The 21,303-nt window shown below is 35.5% G+C and overlaps 1 protein-coding gene and 1 long non-coding RNA gene across 2 annotated transcripts; one reads left to right on the top strand and one right to left on the bottom strand.

Moving 5' to 3' along the window:
- Positions 1-382: 382 nt before the first annotated feature.
- On the bottom strand, positions 383-4,254 carry LOC146881588 (uncharacterized). The gene is made up of 2 exons (XM_085668729.1): positions 1,181-4,254; positions 383-1,091 (listed from the first exon to the last, which is right to left on the bottom strand). Exon 1 carries the CDS (start codon positions 4,090-4,092, stop codon positions 3,106-3,108), a length of 987 nt encoding a protein of 328 aa, XP_085524855.1. The 5' UTR covers positions 4,093-4,254; the 3' UTR covers positions 383-1,091; positions 1,181-3,105.
- Positions 459-21,087, top strand: LOC146881589 (uncharacterized). The gene is made up of 2 exons (XR_014986381.1): positions 459-653; positions 20,456-21,087. It is a non-coding gene; the product is annotated as an uncharacterized LOC146881589 (long non-coding RNA).
- The last annotated feature ends 216 nt before the right edge of the window (positions 21,088-21,303 follow it).

Genomic DNA, 21,303 nt, shown 5'->3' on the forward strand with positions numbered 1-21,303 from the left:
TAGAATGTGTTTGTCAATGTCATCGGACTTCAATGTGGAAAGTGTCCTATCCACCAAAAAATGTTATATGCATTAAACATACAACCTGCAAAAAGAAATATATTTTGCAGAAGAAGAACACCAAAATTAGGGTTTCCAATTGTCCACGAAGCTATGGCAGCGATCCACCTCTGTTATTCTTTCCCAAAAGAACACTGTCACTTTTCCCTAAACCGCACTCTCGCCTTTAGTTTAAACCGCAACATTCAGTTCTTTTTTTCTTGCTTTTCCTCACGTGCGCGTGTATCACAACCTCAACATTCACTCGAGCTTCTCTCACGCATCACTGCTCCTCTTTCATTTAAAAATATTAAAATAATGGATACTACGTAGACGAATAAAATTGGAGTCAAATAATTGAGGCATTGTATCATTATCCATCGGCATTTTGGTATTGCGCCCATCTACATACCCGGTTATGAGGAAACACACAAAACGTCTTGGTCACAGAAAAAAGCACTATCATTTTTTCACTTCAGAACACAAAAAATCGCCAAGAAAGAGAAGTCTGAGCATTGGCAGAGAGAGAGAGAGAGAGAGCGCAAAGGAAGAAGGAGAAGCCAAGGCAGAGAAAGAGGAGTAGGAGCGACTGGTGCGTCTTGTTCCCTCTACAAGTAAGTGTCCCTAATTTCTCTTGAATCCATGGGAATGTCTGAGTTGAGCTTGTTTTAGTTGTATTTGGTGTTGTGTTTATCATTTATGAATTGATTTATCCGCATAAGACCAATCATCTTCACCTCCGCCGCAATCCCTACTCCATTCTCCTCATTCATTCATTTTCGTTCACCCACACATACTAGAGACGCTGCTCTCAGACACAGATTTTCCCTCCATTTTACCAATATCTAACAAACTCACACATAACACCGTTCATTCATCAATTCCTTCTTTCATTGACATCCTCGTCCACCATCATGTTCCAGCCCCTGCATTATTCAACACCAGAAAATACACAATAAACTTCACGTTAATCTTCCATCTGCATTTTCATCTTCACACAAACCAGCACTAAGGCCGAGACACATATTAAACCAGAGCTCCTTCATCCTGCACTTCAAATCACAACAGAATCTCAGTAGAAAACTCAACAATCCAATCCCCCGAACACAAACAAAGAAGAAAGAATCGAAAATCAGAATACAGGAAATTAGGGTGAGGCCAAGTCGTTTCTAATAGTGTTGCCGTCGCGCGCGATTCGAAGGAAATGGATGGAAGAAGCGTTTGCGGTGCAGGCGGTGTGGTTTCTGGTCACGATTGGCGTCGTCGGCGACGTATCTGCGGCCATGGAGAGGTGCAGCGGTGACTGGGGTTAGGGTGCTGGTCTCTTGCACGCAAACGACTCTTTTGGCGGCGGTCGGCGTCGCCGGCGCTGGCTCTTGTCAGCCATGGGGTGGCACGGCGGTGGTAGGGGCTGTGGGTAGGTGTTCAGGTCACGCATGAGAGGAGGAAACCACTTGAGGGTTTCTGTGTTTTTGAGAGTTATTTTGAGTTGCGCTTAATTCTTATCCTATATACTCCTGCACTCCTATTTTTATTCACCGCACCTCCCTATTACCTATTCACTTGGGCTGATGGGCTGCATATTTGTTTTTTTTACTCTCTTATCTAATAATCCCACACCTTTGTCTATTTTTGCGTTGTTGGATGCATCCCCATGCTTACATCATATACTCACTTTTTTTAATAATAAAATTATATTTGAAAAATACCACAAAAATAAAAAAAAATTAAAATTCAAAAAATGATTTCTTTTTTTAATTTTTTTAATTTTTTTGTGTCTGTCCGATTTGTTGCATCGTATACACTTATTCACAAATCGTCACATCTCATTTTATAGAAAACACTAATAAATAAAATATCATATTATAATATAATAGAACAACGACAAATAGCATATTAGAATTAACCATTAATGTCATCCCAAAATGTGCTGGAATCATACCAAAGTTTCATGGCAAAGAACAATGTTATAACATGTCTTAAAATATAAAACAATTTGGCAAAAGATTGCTCAACAGAGCAAGGGAGTACATATGACCAGTTTTTCAAAAGGTGCTCGAAAAAGAAATAAGTAATGAGCTTAGTTGATGAAGATCTTGTTTCTTTTTAAGATTATTGAATATGGTGTGAGTTGTTTAAGAAAGCTAAGTGAAATCCCCATTGGACATTAAGATAGCAAGCTATCTAGATGTGAAGGTTCCTTTCATAAAGATCAAGAGAAAAAGATGATGGATTGATTCAAAACAAAAAGGAAATGAAAAACACATAAACCATAGAAAACCAAGAACAATTAAAGGAAGAAGAAAACATAAAATGGAGAGAAAAGGAATGGTAAAAATGTGAGAAGCACGCCACTACAAGGCTAGGCTAGAAGCCATGGCAACCTTGAAGATGAGTGGATGTGTGCCGCCACTTGCTATGCAAGATAAGGCTTAAAAGTATTCACTCCCTAGGGAGGAAACTCTCACAAATGGTTGAAACACAAGAGTGTTTTTACTTCAAAATGTTCAACCCTTTTACATGTCTAGGAGCACCCCTTATATAGAAGAGTTTAGGGTCCTTTATGCAAATAAAAGATACCTAAGGATGTCTCTACAAAAACCCAACCCTAACTTCTAGAAACTAGGTTAAATAAGGTTACAAAAATGAGAGACAAAAGAGCTAACTATGGAGTGTGCAAGGCTAATTTCGTTCTAGCACAAAAGGAGACCAAGAATTTGTCTCATATGTCTCTAAAAAGTGGCCATAGTGTGCTAAAAACAAAGGAGACCAAAGGTACATAGGTACACTTGCTTTATGCCTTTTTCTTTATGCTTTATGCCTTTGCTTTACTCTTTCTTCCACATCATTTATGCTCCCCAATCACCATGCGCCACTTAACATTTCTTTCTTACTCCTAATTAACCTACAAAGCAAATAAACATAGATTAACATGTTGGCTTAAGTCAAGTCAACTATAGTCAACAAGTCAAACCTAGTCAAAGGTCAACAAGTCAACTAAAGTTGATTCAACTAAGTCAACTTAGGAAATCAAAAATAACAAACACAAATGAAAGAGATGAAGGATTAATGAAATTCCTTTCTAAACATGCTTAGTCTTCTTACGCATGTGCCTTCATCCTTGGTTGGGGTCAATCCTTCATCATCCTCCCCTCCTTGGAGAGAATTTGACCACAAATTCTTTAAGCCTTTGTAGATGGAGCTTGACTTGATTTGGGGGAGGATTTGCACCTCCCTTTTATGAGCTCTTGTTCCATCCTTTCTAAGGGTATTACCCCTAGCTTTGGTTAGGCCATCCCTCTTTTTTAGACCATTCTTCCTCTCATGCTTGGGCATTGGGTCTTCCTTTTGAGCCTTGGAAGAGAAGGAAGAATGGTGATGTCCATCTTGCTTTGGAAATCTTTTTTTGGAGGCAAGTAACACTTTGGAGGTAACTTGGTCTTTTTCTTTTTCATCTTTTCTCTTATCTTTTACTTTATTTTGGTCCTCATTTGCTTGATTGGGTGAGAGAGGTAGGAGTGTGAACTTCTTGCCTTGGAAGGAGAAAGAATAGGTGTTAGCATGGCCATCATAAAAGACTTTTCTATCAAATTGCCATGGCCTACCTAACAAAATATGAGTTGCTTCCATAGGCACAACATCACATAACACCTCATCTTTAAAATTTCCAATTGAAAAGTTAATGAGGACTTGTTGAGTTACTTTAATGTCTTCTTCCTTAAGCCATGATAGCTTGTAGGGCTTGGCATGAGGGATAGTTTTCAAGCCAAGCTTGTCCACAACCCTTGTGCTAGCCACATTTATACAACTTCCATTATCTATGAGGAGGGGACATAGTTTGTCATTGATATGGCACCTTGAATGAAAAATGTTTTGTCTTTGAGAAGGGTTAAGTTCCTTGGAAACTTGTCTTAGTTGGTGCCTTATCATTAACAATCCACCTTCAAGGGGTTTAATCCTTTCACTTGAAGAAGAAGTGTGGGAAGAAGTACTTTTGGGGGAAGGGGGAGAAGAATGTTCACTCTTTACTTCTCTTTTAAGGTTTAAGGCCATGGTTCTTTTGGTAGGACAATTTGAAGCTATGTGCCCATATCCCAAACACTTAAAACATTTTATAGAACTTATCCTTGTACCTTGAAAAGAATTAGGAGTTTCATTAGAAGGCCTAGATGAATTAGTCCTAGGAGGTGGGTCTTGGGAACTCTTGAGTGGTAATTTATCATGTTTTCTTTCTTTATCTTTCCAAGTACTAGAATAGTAGTCATTGTATGAACCACTCCTCTTGGCCTCTTTTTTCTTTTGCAATTGAGTTTCAAATGTAAAACTTTGTCAAGAGAGGAGTACTCATATAACTCTACTAAATCTTGTATGTCCCTCCTTAACCCACTCACAAATCTAACTACCTTTTCCTCTTCACTATCAAATTGAAGTCCTACTTTTAGAAGCATGGACTCCATTAACTTGTAATATTCATCCACACACATGGACCCTTGTTGAAGCATTTAGAGCTTCAAAAGAGTCTCCCTCCTATAGTAGGAAGGAACAAATCTAGCGCACATCAAATTTTTAAGGTCCCTCCAAGAAGTCGCGAGTGACTCTTGGTTAATATTGTCCATACATAATTGATGCCACCAAGTCATGGCATAATCCTCAAACTTTAAGACTACCAAATCTACTTGCTTTTGATCACTAACTACATGAATGGTAAAAATTTGGTTCACTTTTTGTTCCCACTCAATGTAGATGTTTGGGTCATTTTCTCCTTTAAACTTAGGAAACTTTGGAGTTTGCTTCTCTTGTGATGGGTTGCGCCTAGAATGCCCTATTTTCCTAGCCTCTCTTTCTTGCTCTTTAGCTTCAAGCCTTTGAATGTGCTCTTGGATTCTTAGGTCACTATGCTCCTTTTCTTTTCTCAATTGTTCAAAGGACTCCTTCCTAGACAACTCCAAATCCCGAAGCAATCTCATCAATGTATTGTTTTTGTTTGGAGTAGGTCCATTTGATGAACTTCCCATGATTCCTACAACAAAAACACTCAAATCCGCAAAATAAATGGATTAGAGGTTAGACAACATGAAAACTGAGACCAAATCCAATCCAAAATGTAACCCAAGTGTTTAGATCACTCTCCCAAAGTAACAAGGCAAGGCTAGCACTCAAAATCCACCAAAGGAGTGAAGCAAACACTTTTAAAAACTTGTTCAAAACCTTTCAAATGCAAGACAAGTGATTCAGCCACAACATCCCAAGAGTTTCAAGAAAAGAAAACTACTAAGACACAACAAAGAACACCTAGTGACAAACAAGAAAAGCACAAAAACAAGAAAGTTTAACTTCTAAGGAAATGTTGTTTTAAAGACAAAACTTGAACAAGACTAAAGCAATGAAAAACACTTTTAAAGACTCTATGGAAAGCATTTGAACAAGCCAAAATTATACCTCAAATTATGCATACACCAAGAAAGATCATAACCAAGTTAAAGCATGGAACTAATTTGCCAATATCACCCAAAATCCAAGTATAAAATTTGGTAGCATAACACCTAGTAAAAATGGCCAAATGGATTCACCAAGCAACACATTAGCTCTCGGCCAACCTGTTTTTGGTCATGAAAATAATTTTTCTTTTCAAAATTAGGTACTTAAGATGATGAGAAGGATATTTTAGGGTGTCTTGAACACTTAGTTCCTTAAAAATTAGGTCAAAATCAATTTCAAGGAGCATGCTACAACAAAAGGCATAGATCTCATTCAATAACTCAAATACTTAGAAACAAGAATAAGAAAACTCAAAGAAGCATATGACATATGACTCAAGCAAAAGTTAGACACATTTAGAGACACAACATGACATACACAAAGACACAAACATGTAGCTATCATGCATTTAAACTCATGGATTTGAGGCTCAAAGACTAAGCATCCAAAGACATGTTATCCAACCACATTTAGGAGTAAGAAGAGTAACAAAAACAATAGCCAAAACTGCCCAACATAACCTGAAAAACGTTGATTCGCGGTGATCTCGACAGCTCTGACCTTTGCTCACTATTTCAATCATAACTCTCTCCACAAAACTCCAAATGCATTGGTTCTTTTTTTGTTAGAAACTAGACTAACAGAGCTTTCTTTTGACATCAAGAACATAATTTTTGGATCACTGAGAAGGTGCAGTTTAATCTTTTAAAATCGTGAACAGTTTCTGCCAGCATTGTTTTTGTGTGCAATGGAAGTGGATTTGAACCATACAAAGATAGCTACAACAAGACAAGATTAGCACATGAAAAACACCATATTCAAGATAACCTAGGCTCTAGATACCAAATGATGAAGGATTATCTTATTTCTTTTTAAGATTATTGAATATGGTGTGAGTTGTTTAAGAAAACTAAGTGAAATCCCCACTGGACATTAAGATAGCAAGCTATCTAGATGTGAAGGTTCCTTTCACAAAGCTCAAGAGAAAAAGATGATGGATTGATTCAAAACAAAAAGGAAATGGAAAACACATAAACCATAGAAAACCAAGAACAATTAAAGGAAGAAGAAAACATAAAATGGGAAGAAAAGGAATGGTAAAAATGTGAGAAGCACGCCACTACAAGGCTAGGCTAGAAGCCATGGCAACCTTGAAGATGAGTGGATGTGTGCTGCCACTTGTTATGCAAGATAAGGCTTAAAAGTATTCACTCCCTAGGGAGGAAACTCTCACAAATGGTTGAGACACAAGTGTGTTTTTACTTCAAAATGTTCAACCCTTTTACATGTCTAGGAGCACCCCTTATATAGAAGAGTTTAGGGTCCTCTATGAAAATAAAAGATACCTAAGGATGTCTCTACAAAAACCCAACCCTAGCTTCTAGAAACTAGGTCAAATAAGGTTACAAAAATGAGAGACAAAAGAGCTAACTATGGAGTGTGCAAGGCTAATTTCGTTCTAGCACAAAAGGAGACCAAGAATTTGTCTCATATGTCTCTAAAAAGTGGCTATAGTGTGCTAAAAACAAAGGAGACCAAAGGTACATAGGTACACTTGCTTTATGCCTTTTTCTTTATGCTTTATGCCTTTGCTTTACTCTCTCCTCCACATCATTTATGCTCCCCAATCACCATGCGCCACCTAACATTGCTTTCTTACTCCTAATTAACCTACAAAGCAAATAAACATAGAATAGCATGTTGGCTTAAGTCAAGTCAACTATAGTCAACAAGTCAAACCTAGTCAAAGGTCAACAAGTCAACTAAAGTTGATTCAACTAAGTCAACTTAGGAAATCAAAAATAACAAACACAAATGAAAGAGATGAAGGATTAGTGAACTTCCTTTCTAAACATGCTTAGTCTTCTTACGCATGTGCCTCCATCCTTGGTTGGGGTCAATCCTTCATCATTAGTCTAAACAACAATATCTCTGCCATCTTGATAATCGTCAAGGTCTCCACGTCTGCTCACATTAACATTAGTGATCATTGCAAAAAGAAAAACACAACAAAGAAACCAAACACAGAAAGAAAGAAGTGTCAACTAGTGAAAATAATTTTAATAGAAAAGTAAATAGATTTTGAGCACAAACAACATGTGATAGCAAACTATAAAAGACCCTCTAACTCAATTATCTAGATACATGTAATGAAATCATATTCACTAGTAGTTTGCACTTGTGGTGGTCTCTATTACTCTGCAAAGCCATTGCTAATGAGTTTCACCCTACCACACATAAGGTTAGACATCTAAGGCCATTATTCTGTCAAAAACTACAACCTCCTGCTACTCTCACTACATGAACCCATCTACTCTATGTGAGTCTGACTGATTCATTAGAGTGTCAGGATACAACCTTACTTGAATCCTTAAGTCAATACACACATTACTTTATCATCAAAATGAATTTTTCTATGAAATTCTCACACATAGTTCACATGTTATCTGACAATATTATCATCTCATGCTAATCATATGAAATATAATTCTAAAACACCACGTCATACATGCACATCATTCATCACACTCTTGAGAAGTAAAACAACAAATCATAGAAGAAATCAAGGAATAAAACACTTCCATGCACCAATTGTAATTCATACATGTAACATCCCTATTTTTAATAAACTGTATTATTTATTTTGAATAAAACACTTAGAAAATCTTCCGTTTTTACTAACGTTTCATATTTTATTATGATGTAGTTTAAATAATAAAAATATATTTTATCATGATGTAATTTTTTACCTATTGAAAATAACAATAAGAAGAAAACAAAACTAATAAAATATATATATATATATATATATATATATATATATATATATATTAGGTAAAAGTATTTTAATTAAATAGGTGTGTGTAAAAAAATATAAAGAATCTTGTAAAAGAGATAAAAAAATATATAGAAAAGAAAAAGAAAAAAAGAAGAAGAAGAAATAAGAAGATAAGAAGAAAAGAAATATAGGGTAAGAAAGTTTAGAGCAAAGATTCAAAGAGATCCTAGTCCTCTTCAAATATTATTAGTGTATGTGCCCTTGAATCAATAAGGTAAGGGGGGAGTGAGGTTAAGCTCTTTTTATATTAATCTTGATAAACTTATGGATTTTATATTAATATTTTATTTATTTTGATTCATATATTATTTTATTTACTTTCATTTAACTTATTTTTATTTATTATCCTCTTATATTTAATTTATTTAATCTCCAATTATGCATTGATCATGTTTATTTATTTATTTTATTTAATCTCTAATTATGCACTAATTCTATTTATTTATTTTATTTAATTTATCTTCAGTTACGCACAGGTCCTGTTTATTTATTTTATTTTATTTATCTCTAGTTATACACTGGTCTTGTTTATTTATTTTATTTAATTTATCTCCAGTTATGCACTGATCCTGTTTATTTATTTTATTTAATCTCCAGTTATGTACGGGTCCTATTTATTTATTTATTTAATTTATCTACAGTTACGCACATGTCCTATTTATTTATTTTATTTTATTTATGTCCAGTTACGCACTAGTCCTATTTATTTATTTTATTTTATTTATCTCCAATTACGCATTGGTCCTATTTAATTATTTTATTTATCTCTAGTTATGCATTGATTCTGTTTATTTATTTCAATTAATATATCTCCAGTTACGCACTGGTCCTGTTTAATTTATATTTTTGTTATTATATTTATTTATAATGTTCTAATCTTTATCTAATTATTTATTTTAAGTTCTTGCTTTGATTCTTTTTTTATCATTATTTTATAATAAAAATAAATAAATAAATATAAACTAAATGTAAATATTATTTTATTCAATGAGCTTGGATAGAAGAAAATTACATGTACATTTTATCGTTGTTTTATATTCTTTGCGTATAGTTTATACAATGACATAAATTGATAGTCATAACATTTTATGACCTTTGAAAATATCCAAGAGTATATTAGTTAAATAAGAGTTAAGTATGATTTTAATAAGTTGAGATTAAACTAGTGTCAAAGTGTTTATATTTGGGAAGTCACAGTTTGGTACACTACGGGATGAAAGGCAGGGACCATGGTGAGGTCTAAGGAAGTTTTACCAAGTAGGTGAATATCTAGATAGTTCAGAATAACGCACTGGACTAGGATATTCATAGGCAAACTTGGGACTATCCGATACCTGTTCGACATCGCCAAGGTTAGGTAGTGACTATATATCTCTTTTGTGAGCCGATGAATGGCTAATATTCTCGAGAAAGAAATAATTATGATTCTACCAATGTTTTATGAGAAATATTTTTGATGTTCATAATGGATCATCAGAAGAAGTGGAATATGGATCCATATGTCTGGTAAAACAAGATCAAGTTTTGTGGTTGTAGGTCCAAATCTAGGCCCCCAGTGTCTGTATTATTTGTTGAGTTTATTAAGATTGATATTTAAGGCTTATAAAGACCTTACTCCTTTCATATTTTCCTTTCATATGTACCTGTTGCATGAGCAGAAGAGGAACCTGCTCAATGAGAATTGTTCGGGATATTATTGGTGGATCTTTTGAAGATTGACTCATGAATAATTTCTGTTAATATCTTTAGGAGATATTGAAAATATAGATAAATCTTCTATTCTGATGTAAGACTCTTAATATTTTACAAATATATATTTTTGTAATATTTCATGAACAATTACAAAGATGTAAGTTATATATATGAATATGAAGTTATGCTATTATTAATGTTCTCTCAAGGAAAATCTTATGGTAAAAAAAATTAATTCCATATATTTTTTATCAAATAATAATTATTTAGTATAGTAGTCGGGGTGTCACATTTAGTGGTATCAGAGCAGTTTCTTCTGTCAAGACCTTGGGTATGGTGTCTTCCATGTTTGTAGTCTCTACTACTAAGTAGAGATGCAAGTTGTTTGTTCTTACATTTTTCTTATAAAAGAGAAATGCAAGATAAGTAGACTAATAAAAGTAAGTAATAATAACAATTAATACTTGTTGTAAGGATAAGTTTTAACAATAGTTAAAAAAAATCTAAAGAAAACTAAGGAAATTGTTCATTCTTTCAGGAAAAGATGGATAACGGACCAAACATTACCAATGAATTATTGGAAATAATGACAATTGTTTTGGAAAATATGAGCCAAAAACAAAATATTGAACCCATGGAAAATCAAGGATTAGAAACCTTTCGTAGGAACAATCCACATAAATTTGAAGGAGGATTTAATCCTGAAGGTGCTCAATCATGGATAGCAGAAATTGAGAAAATTTTCATCGCAATGACGTGTGCGGATGCAAATAGAGTCACATTTGCTACATTTATGCTTGTGGAAGAAGTTGAAAATTGGTGGAGATTTACAAAACAACAATTGGAGGATGAAGGGAGACAAATTACTTGGGAAGCCTTCAAAGAAAGGTTTCTTGAAAAATATTTTCCAGAGGATCTTAGAAGGAGGAAAGAAGTTGAATTCCTTAATCTTCGTCAAAGAATCATGCTTATAGGAGAATATATAGCAAAGTTTGACGAGTTGTCAAAGTTTTGTCCTTACTTTCATGATAGAGTTGATGAACGCTCCCGTTGTTCCAAGTTTAAAAAGTGGACTGAGACTTGATATTAAACAAGCAGTTGGTTATTTAGAGATTTCTTCCTTTCATACTCTTGTAAATCATTGTAGGATTTATGCGGATGATACTAAAGCAAGGCAAACTCAGTGGAGGCATGGAGGGTCTTTGAGGCACAAAAGAAATGATCTTAATAATAAGAAACCCTACCAATGTCCATCTTATGCTTCGTGGAACTCTTCCGGACAAAAACATTCCTATCCTGCCAATAATTCAGGCATAACTAATCCTATCAAATGTTTCCACTATGGAGGACCTCATCTGTCAAGAAACTGCACCATAAGGACTATAACTTGCTTCAATTGTGGGAAGTTGGGTCATTATCGTAATGAATGCAAAGAGTTAATTAAGGAGCAAGGAAGTGGGGGAAGCAGCAACAAAGGAAAGAATCAACTTGGAAGACCAAAGACAACCGGAAGAGTCTTCACAATGAATGGTACTGAAGTTGTTCAATCTGAAGCTCTAATCCAAGGTAAATGCATCATAAATGGTCACCTCGTTAATGTACTATATGATTCAGGTGCTACTCATTCTTTCATATCACATGAATGTGTCAAACATTTAAAGTTACCTATCTCCTTATTGTCATATGATTTAACTGTGTCTACTCCTACCAATGTTCCAGTCACCACTTCACTTGCATGCACAAATTTTCATATTTCTATAGGGAATAGAAAATTTTATGTAAATCTTATATGTCTACCCTTGTCTCATTTGGATATTGTTCTTGGAATGGACTGGTTATCTTCCAACCATGTTCTCCTAAACTGTCACGATAAGACTTTAATTTTTGAATCACACATAGGTGAAGTTTTTGACTCAAAAGAATTAAAAGAGTACTATCAATCACAATGCAATCCCAAAAGGATCTCTCAAGTATACATGATCTTAACTTCTTTAAAAGTCAAGGAAATTCCAAACATTAAATATTTTCCTATTATTTATGAGTATCTTGATGTTTTCCCTGAGAATGTTCTTGGGTTACCTCCACAAAGAGAAATAGAATTCACTATAGACTTGGTACCAGGATCAAGACCTGTGTCTATAGCCCCTTATAATATGTCACCTCTAGAGTTAGCAGAGTTGAAAAAAAAATAGAAGAATTGTTGGATAAACAATTCATCAAACCTAGTGTTTCTCCCTGGGATGCGCCAGTATTGTTAGTCAAGAAAAAGGATGGCACTATGAGGTTGTGTGTGGATTATCGTTAGCTTAACAAAATCACCATTAAGAACAAATACCCTCTACCAAGGATTGATGATTTGATGGATCAATTGAGAGGTGCTGTGGTATATTCCAAAATTGACTTAAAATCTGACTATCATCAGATTCGATTCAAGGCGGAAGATATTCAAAAGACAGCATTTAGGACAAGATACGGTCATTATGAGTACTTGGTAATGCCTTTTGGTGTGACCAATTCTCTTGCCATTTTCATGGATTATATGAACCGTATTTTTCATGAATTTTTGGATAAATTTGTGGTTGTTTTCATTGACGACATTTTAATTTATTCCAAAAGTCATGAAGAACATGAGACACATTTGAGGATTGTGTTATAAATTCTCAGAGAAAGACAATTGTATGAAAAATTGTCAAAGTGTGAATTATGGTTGAAAGAAGTTCAATTTTTGAGACATGTGATATCACAAAATGACATTGCAGTTGACCCCTCAAAGGTTCAAGCGATATTGCTTTGGGAACAACCAAAGAATATCACAGAAATACGTAGTTTCTTAGGATTGGCAGACTACTATAGAAAATTCATTGAAGGATTTTCTAAATTAGCATTGCCTTTGACTAAGTTAACACGTAAGGGACAACCTTTCGAATGAAATGAAGCACGTGAGTGTAGTTTTTAAGAGTTGAAGAAAAAAATTAACATCTGCACCTGTTTTAATCCTTCCTTACCCTACAAAATATTTCGAGATATATTGCAACTTATGCTTCACGACAACTCAAGCAACATGAGCTTAATTATCCTACACATGATTTGGAATTAGCTGCAGTGGTGTTTGCATTGAAAATATGGAGACATTACTTGTATGGAGCAAGATTTGAAGTTTTCAGTGACCATAAAAGTTTGAAATACCTTTTTGATCAAAAAGAGTTAAACATGAGACAACGTAGATGGATGAAATTTCTTAAGGATTACGACTTTGAGTTGCAATATCACCCTGGGAAATCAAATGTTGTAGCTGATGCTTTGAATCGAAAGTCTATACATGCATCCATGATGATGGTGAAGGAATTGGATCTGATAGAATCATTCAAAGACTTGAACTTAGCTGTAAAACTTAGACGCAATAGCATATGCTTAGGAATGTTAAAAATATCAAGTGAATTCTTAGAAGAAATAAAGAGAGCTCAAGAAAGAGATCAATTTTTGTAAGAAAAGTTGATAGCAAAAGTTGAAGGAAAGGAATCTGAATTCCACAACGATTCAAATGGAATCATCAAGTTTAGAGATAGAATTTGCATACCTGCAAAAGAAGAGTTGAGAAAGATGATAATGGAGGAAGCTCATAAAAGTAGCTTAAGTATTCATTCGGGTGCTACAAAGATGTATCAAGACTTGAAGAAAATGTTTTGGTGGTCTGGGATGAAGAAAGCAGTGGTGAAGTTCGTCGCACGTTGTCTAGTGTGTTAGAAAACAAAAGTTGAACATAGAAAGCTGATGAGTGTGTATTTTTGCCCTCATTTAATGTTCAATTCTGGGTATTTAATTGAATTTGTATGCTTAAAGAGTGATTTAATTGACAGTTCTGATAATTAGGCTATTTGAGCTTGTGTGATACAAATGTCTTAAAAAGTGATTTTTAGCTGCATAAATTATTTTTGGATATTTAATGTTTGTTGATGCAGCTGAAGTTAAGATTAAGCTCATTTAAGGTGGAAAAATAAATTGATTGAAGTTACAAAGCACCTTTAAATAAGGCTGAAATTAGCAAGTTCTGGAAAAATCACTAATGCACCCCCGATTTTATTTTACACACTCTTACAAGTGGACCACAAAAACCTGTTCTGCACCCCCAATTTTTACTAAGTTGCACCCCTCCTACCACTTAAATTACACTCAACCATATCACGCCATGTGGCAATCCTCACCTTCTAAATCTTTCCAACCACATGATGACACGTGTCATGATCCTCCACTCACTAAACAGACCAATCATACACCACCATGTCACCATCTCCTAAACTAAAACCCTAACCCTAATCTTTCTTCTCTCCCACCATGGCAGCCGCCGTCCGCACAACATCACCACTGCACTACAACAGCTCCTCCAACCTTTCGGTCACCACAGCTCTCGTCCATTTTCTCTGCAACGAACCATTCACGGCCACCACGTCAGAAATCGCACCACCATCACGCATCTGTTTCAGCATTCGTCCATCATGCATCATCTTCTTCCACGAGTCTCCCTGCACCTGCAACGCACCGCAACTCCACCATCTTTAACCTTTTGCACCATCGCACGAATGCAGCGAGCCACCGCACCAGACCAGCGCCATCACCCTCCGAGCAGCGGAAACGAAACGCAGAACCAGCGTCCACCATTAACGCATTCAGTAGTGCCACCTGTTCGAGCCTCCTTCCACTCCTACGAGAGCCGGTAGCCACCGCGTCTGCACCGTGAGCCACTTCCGCCACCACTGTTCGACGCCAGCCACAAGCCTTCGTGAAACCCTAGTGCAGCCAAAGGAGGAAGAAACCCTAATTTGGGAGAGAGAAGGAGCTGTCATGTGTCATCCTGTCATTGCACACTCAAAGTGGTCAAAGATGGTCAAATATTCAAATGTGGTCAAAGTTGGTCAAAGACTGGTCAAAAGAGAAGGGTTTAACTGCAAATATTGATATTTTTGGATGTCTCTGTAAAATTGGACTACAAGATTGAAAATGAACTATTTAGAAAATTAATACAAATATTATTTGGTGATAATTTATTAGATATCTTTAAATAATTTATTTATTTAATTATATCATAAATTATTAACCAAACTATATTTGTCAAATAGTTTAGATCTTGATGAGTCCATCTTCAAGAGTAAGGAAGCCAAGGAGAAGCCATGCGGAATTGATGAGGCTTCCATGGAGAAGGATGAAGGTGTGGAAGCTAGAAGATGAGAGGAGAAATGATGCGACAATGGTGTTTGGAGAAGCTCTCAAGTGAGGTTGGGCCAACACTCAAGGAAGGGGGCTAGAGAAAACCAAGAAGGAGAACTCTAGCCTAAGTTGATTCACAAAAAGAGCGGAGTCTGGAGTCATCTCAACAAAATTTCTCTACTATATTCATGAATGAAAATACAAGGGTCCTAAGCTCTTTATTTATAGGCTAAAATGAGACCAAGGAGTCTCCAAAAAGTTGAGGGAAAAAGGAGTATCGAAAGTTGAATTTTGGAGCAAAAAAGGAGCATGTGGGAGATGTGAGCAAGTCACACTTGTCTTGCCATGGGAAGCTAACTCTCATCCTTGGAGAGCAAGTTTGAGAAGCTTTTAGGCTTTCTAGAGTAGACACACTACTTTTGGCCCATTTGGCCCAATTCCCCTTTTTGGTCCAAAATTACTTCTAAAGTCCAATTTCCTCTAAGGCCCAATACATGGCCCAAAGAAAACCCTATTCTACTGGGCCCAAAATACAAAGCCCAAAATAAAATCCTAATCTAGTATTTACAAGCAAAGTGTCCTAGGCTAGGTCTTCACATCTTCCTTGGCCCATGTGAAGTTCATCTTGGGCCTTGCATGCGCATTTAAGGCCCATTCCTCTTGTATTCTCCTAGCCATAAAAAGGATCAAGACAATTAAAGATAGCACAAAAGAATGGACCAATAAAAGTATAAGGCCCAAAATGATTATTTATTTAATGACAAAGAAAAACTAAATGGGCCAGACCATTGGCCCAAGCTGAAAAGCCCTGTAGGGTGATATTCATCATCCCCTCGCTCTTGAAGAGGATTTACCCTCAGATCTAGAGGATTCTTTAAGGCTCACAACTTTGAAAGCTTGATTCCTCCAGGATCAAAAATATGTATGCAGTAATCATCAAACAATTTTCCTGTTACTTTCCGAAATGGAAGCAGAATATATTTGTAAGGGCTTTATGAAGAAGGCCTTTTAATTTTGGAAGGATTTGGTACATAGCCTACTTCACAAAAATATTGCTTGTCACTTTGACTTAATTGATACCTAAAAGGTAACTTAAGTCAAAGAAGATTTTTGGAAATTCTTTTGAAATGTTTAAAATGAATGATGAAGGTGGAAAAACAATTTTAGGGAGAACTAAGACAAAAGTATTAACAACAAATAAAGAAGAGTTGAAAGATGGAATTACTCCCTTAAGGTCTATGCAAGGAGTTGTAGGATGTTGTATCTCTCTTCCCTAAGCATTATTTCTTTTCTCTCAATCTCTTCCTCTTTTCTTTTAAACTCTACCTCTTGTCTTACTCTCTTTTCCTCTTCATATTCTATTCTCTTTTCTTCCTCCTTTTGTTTTCTCAACTTTTCCTCTTCTTCTCTCAATTCTTGCTCAAATTTCTCTCTTTCTTTTTGCTCTCTTTTTTGAATTCTTATTTTTTTCTTTTTCTTCCTTCATCTCTCTTAAGAGTATTGTGAGTTTTTCCTCCTTCCTTCTTGCTATCTCAATTTTCTTTTTCTCTATCTCACGATCTAAATCAAAGGAAGGTGGTATGAATGTTCTTCTCATGCATGCTCTCAACTCACTCCAATTTTGAATGGGAGATTTTCTTCCTTTTTCCACTCTAAACTGCCTATAATCCCACCACTCTCTTGCATGTCCTACAAAACTTGAAATGCACAAAGTAAGAAAGTAGTATTTACTATGTCTAAGATGGAATGATTGCACCAAATCATCTATTTCCCTATCCCAAGATATGTATGATAATGCACTTATGTCCTCACCAAAGAAAAGGAATGTACTCTCATGTGTATGATGCATTTTATCTTCACTATGACCACCTAAATGCAATCTATTGTACAAACGATAACTCATTTTGGAAAACACTTTTGAAACACTTATCTAAACAAATTTTCACAAAGAAACTTTAGGAATTTTAAAGAGAATATAAAGGAAAACATTTCTAGAGATGTTCTCAGGAAAAGGAGGTGAGTCTCATGGACAGGCTTAGAAACCAAACCTTTCCTAGCCAGAAATCTCTAAATTTCTTTCACAAAAATTCTCAATAAAATTTCCCAACAAGACAAATCTTAATTGTGAAAAACAACTTCCAAAGTGTGTGAAATCTTATGACCAAAGAAAGCTCAACTAAGTAATCATACAAATTACACAAAACCTGGACATTTAAAACATAAAGGCAGAAAACATAAAAACTGAAAACATAAACTAGACGAAAATCCTAAGTGAAAATTCAAGTGGCCTTTGGAACCCCTTGAACCTCACACTACACCTTAAACTATTACAATTAAATGCTAAGGATGGGATTGCTCCAAAGCATTTTCCCACCTAAGCTAAATAAAAGGAGAAAACTGAAAGAAAGAAAATTACACAAAATCCGTGACATCAAAACAGCAAAAACCAAAATAAAACTATGCTATGCAAAGCTATGTCTCTCATGCTCTCGGTCCAGCCTCCCAAGTGTGTCTACCTCAAGTGTTTGCTTTGAATTTTCTCCTTTGTGAACTTCACTTGTAGCTTGGAGTTCCACTTTGGTTTCCACCTCCTAGGATGCTGCCTTGAGTATTTGGTTACCTCCAAAGAAATCTTCCACCAAGAATGTAACACCAAACCAAAGAAGCCAATAAGGAAAAACAAGAAAAGCTTAAATGAAAGAAGAGCTAAACTCAAATGGAATATAGTTGAAACATACTCAAAGATTTAACAAAGAAAGACAAACAAGAAACAAGTTAAGCACTCAAATGAATTACCTAAAGAATGGCACTAGAATTGAAGAGAAAATATGAAAAAGAAGCACTCAAACATGAAGCTTATAGTACTCATTGCAACAGTGCCAAATGAAGGGAAGAATCCACTTGAAATTAAGGTAACTCAAGGCAATATAGAGAACACACCTAAGCCAATAATTATATCAACAAAGAGCACTTAAAACACAGCAAAACGCACATAAAACAGCACTGAAAATGAATTTTCCAGAAACTGGCAGTCCAGAAAACGCTGATTGATGCCTCAACTTCACAGATTTTTCATATTTTTTGTACTCAACATGTTTTAGTGATTCTTTTTTTTGTTATTTTCGTCTATCTCTCTTCTTTAAGAGGAAAAAATCAGAAAAAACTTTTGTCGAACCATGTGTTCAGGATAAATCACAAACTGATGAAGGATTATGTTGTTTTCTTTTAAGATTGTTGAATATGGTGTGAGTTGATTAAGAAAGTTAAGCGAAATCTCCACTGGACATTAAGATAGCAAGCTATCTAGATGTGAAGGTTCCTTTCACAAAGTTCAAGAGAAGAAGATGATGGATTGATTAAAAACAAAAAGGAAATGGAAAGCACATAAACGATAGACAACTAAGAACAATTAAAGGAAGAAGAAAACATAAAATGGAAAGGAAAGGAATGGTAAAAATGTGAGAAGCACGCCACTACAAGGCTAGGCTAGAAGCCATGGCATCCTTGAAGATGAGTGGATGTGTGCCGCCACTTGCTATGCAAGATAAGGCTTAAAAGTATTCACTCCCTAGGGAGGAAACTCTCAAAAATGGTTGAGACACAAGAGTGTTTTTACTTCAAAATGTTCAACCCTTTTACATGTCTAGGAGCACCCTTTATATAGAAGAGTTTAGGGGCCTCTAAGCAAATTAAAGATACCTAAGGATGTCTCTACAAAAACCTAATCCTAACTTCTAGAAACTAGGTCAAATAAGGTTACAAAAAAGAGAGACAAAAGAGCTAACTATGGTGTGTGCAAGGCTAATTTCGTTCTAGCACAAAAAGGAGACAAAGAATGTGTCTCATATGTCTCCAAAATGTGGTCAAAGTATGCTAAAAAATAAAGGAGACCAAAGGTACATAGGTACACTTGTTTTATGCCTTTTACTTTATGCTTTATGCCTTTGCTTTACTCTCTCCTCCACATCATTTATGCTCCCCAATCACCATGTGCCACCTAGCATTGCTTTCTTACTTCTAATTAACCTACAAAGCAAATAAACATAGATTAGCATGTTGGCTTAAGTCAAGTCAACTATAGTCAACAAGTCAAACCTAGTCAAAGGTCAACAAGTCAACTAAAGTTGATTCAACTAAGTCAACTTAGGGAATCAAAAATAACAAAAATAAATGAAAGGGGTGAAGGATTAGTGAAATTCCTTTCTAAACATGCTTAGTATTCTTAAGCATGTGCCTCCATCCTTGGTTGGGGTCAATCTTTCATCACAAACAGTAGGTGTGCGTGTAGTGAAAACTGAAAATAGAGACTGGAGCATAGTTGCTCACGAAAATTGAGAAGATGGTCTATGAAATTCAAGTAGAATGAACTTGATTATGATCTAGAATCAAGCATGAATCATAGAAGAACATCTAGAACACACAAAAGCAAGAATCCAATTGGTGAAATCGATCAAAAACCGTGAGAACATGCCTTACACATCCACAAGCATCACTTTGATGTTCATTGCTCTTTTGTGTGATGTAGGACTTGGTTCTCATCAAGAAAATGCAGAAAATAGCAAATGAAACGAAAATGGAGATGAAACAAAACACTTAAACATGACTTATATTCTTCATTAGAGAACTTGGGTTCTAAAATTCCAAACAAAGAAATGTTGGCTACCTTTGGAGGAAAAACCATGTAAAGAGTAACAATTTCTTTCGGTATGATCGATTCTTTCACAATATGTACATGTAACCGCATGTGGGGCCAATATGTGTTAGTATATAAATGCTTTTAGAATGTGTCATGATATGGCATTTGTTCTAGTTTGTGTGGGGCTTGCTTGATTAATGCATGATATATGGATTAATTTTGGTGATAATTAGATGGCACTACATGTTCATAAGTCAGGGATTTCTATTGTGCAATATGATCACATGTAGGAGTAGCAGAACCACATATTTATATTTAATGCTTTAGAGTGTACTGTATTCAAAATTGTATGCTTTAGCATACAATACTGCACTAAATACTATATGTAAGTTTGTACTGTGTTCATAATTAATAAACATTTACCTAATTTTGTTCTAACTTGGTAGATATGTCCACCAATTGATACAAGAAAGGGAAAGCTGAATCTGGTTAATATTTCAATTTTTAATATTGCTTTAGATTATATTTTCATGTTTTTGTCCCCTGATTTAGTTACATATTTATGCAAGAATGAAACAAGATCTGATGAAGGCGTGACCACCTCCTTAGAAGCTCCCTCAAGAAGGATCACTAGAAGCATGTCTAGAGGGGAGTCTTCTATTCCATCACCTTTATCTTTGTTTTGCATTACTTTAGTTTGAATTCCCTAAGTTGGTTTCTAGTTGACTTATTTTGGTTGACTTGTTGACTTTGATCCAAAGTTGGCCTTTGACCAAGATTAGATTAACTTAAACCAACATGATAATCCTTGTTTGTCTTGTTTTGTAGGTAATTAAGAGAAAGTAGAGCATGGCTAGGTGGCACTTGGTGATTGGAGCACTTGGATGAAGTGGAAGAGAGAGGAAAGCAAAAAGCATAAAGCAAAAGCAAAAGTAGACATGTACCTTGTCTCCTTTTACCTTTGTGGTTTATGCCTTAGAAGGTCACTTGGTCTTCTTCCTCTTTTGGCCTATAATCCTCATGGGAATGCCTCCACCAATCATCTCCCTTCACTTGGCCAAGACCCACTCTCACATTAGGTTTACGGTTTGCTAGTTAATCCTTTTTCATGTTTTTGTATTTGCTAAAGGACCCCTATGAACTCCTATTTAAAGGGTGCTCCTTGTGTTGTAAAAAGGTTGATCATTTTGTTTCTAAACTATTGTGTTTCAACCATTAAATTTTCGTGAGCTCTCCTTCCTAAAAGTGAACTCACATTTGCCTTATCTTGCTTGCAAGTGGCGGCACCATCACTCATCTCTAGGGCTTGGTTGTCTTAGATCACCCCCTATGAGTGGCGTGCTTCTTCCATGCTTCATCTTCTATGCTTTCCATTTTTAATGTTTCTTCTTTCATTTTCGTTCTTTAAGTGTTGTTA

This window comes from Vigna unguiculata, chromosome 11 (genome assembly GCF_037176805.1).
Source record: "Vigna unguiculata cultivar grain cowpea cultivar isolate G323 ecotype 2 chromosome 11, ASM3717680v1, whole genome shotgun sequence".
Lineage (NCBI taxonomy): Eukaryota > Viridiplantae > Streptophyta > Magnoliopsida > Fabales > Fabaceae > Vigna > Vigna unguiculata.

Excerpts from the sequence above, each read along its gene's own strand:
- LOC146881588 (XM_085668729.1), bottom strand. The coding sequence starts at position 4,092 with ATGGCCTTAAACCTTAAAAGAGAAGTAAAGAGTGAACATTCTTCTCCC.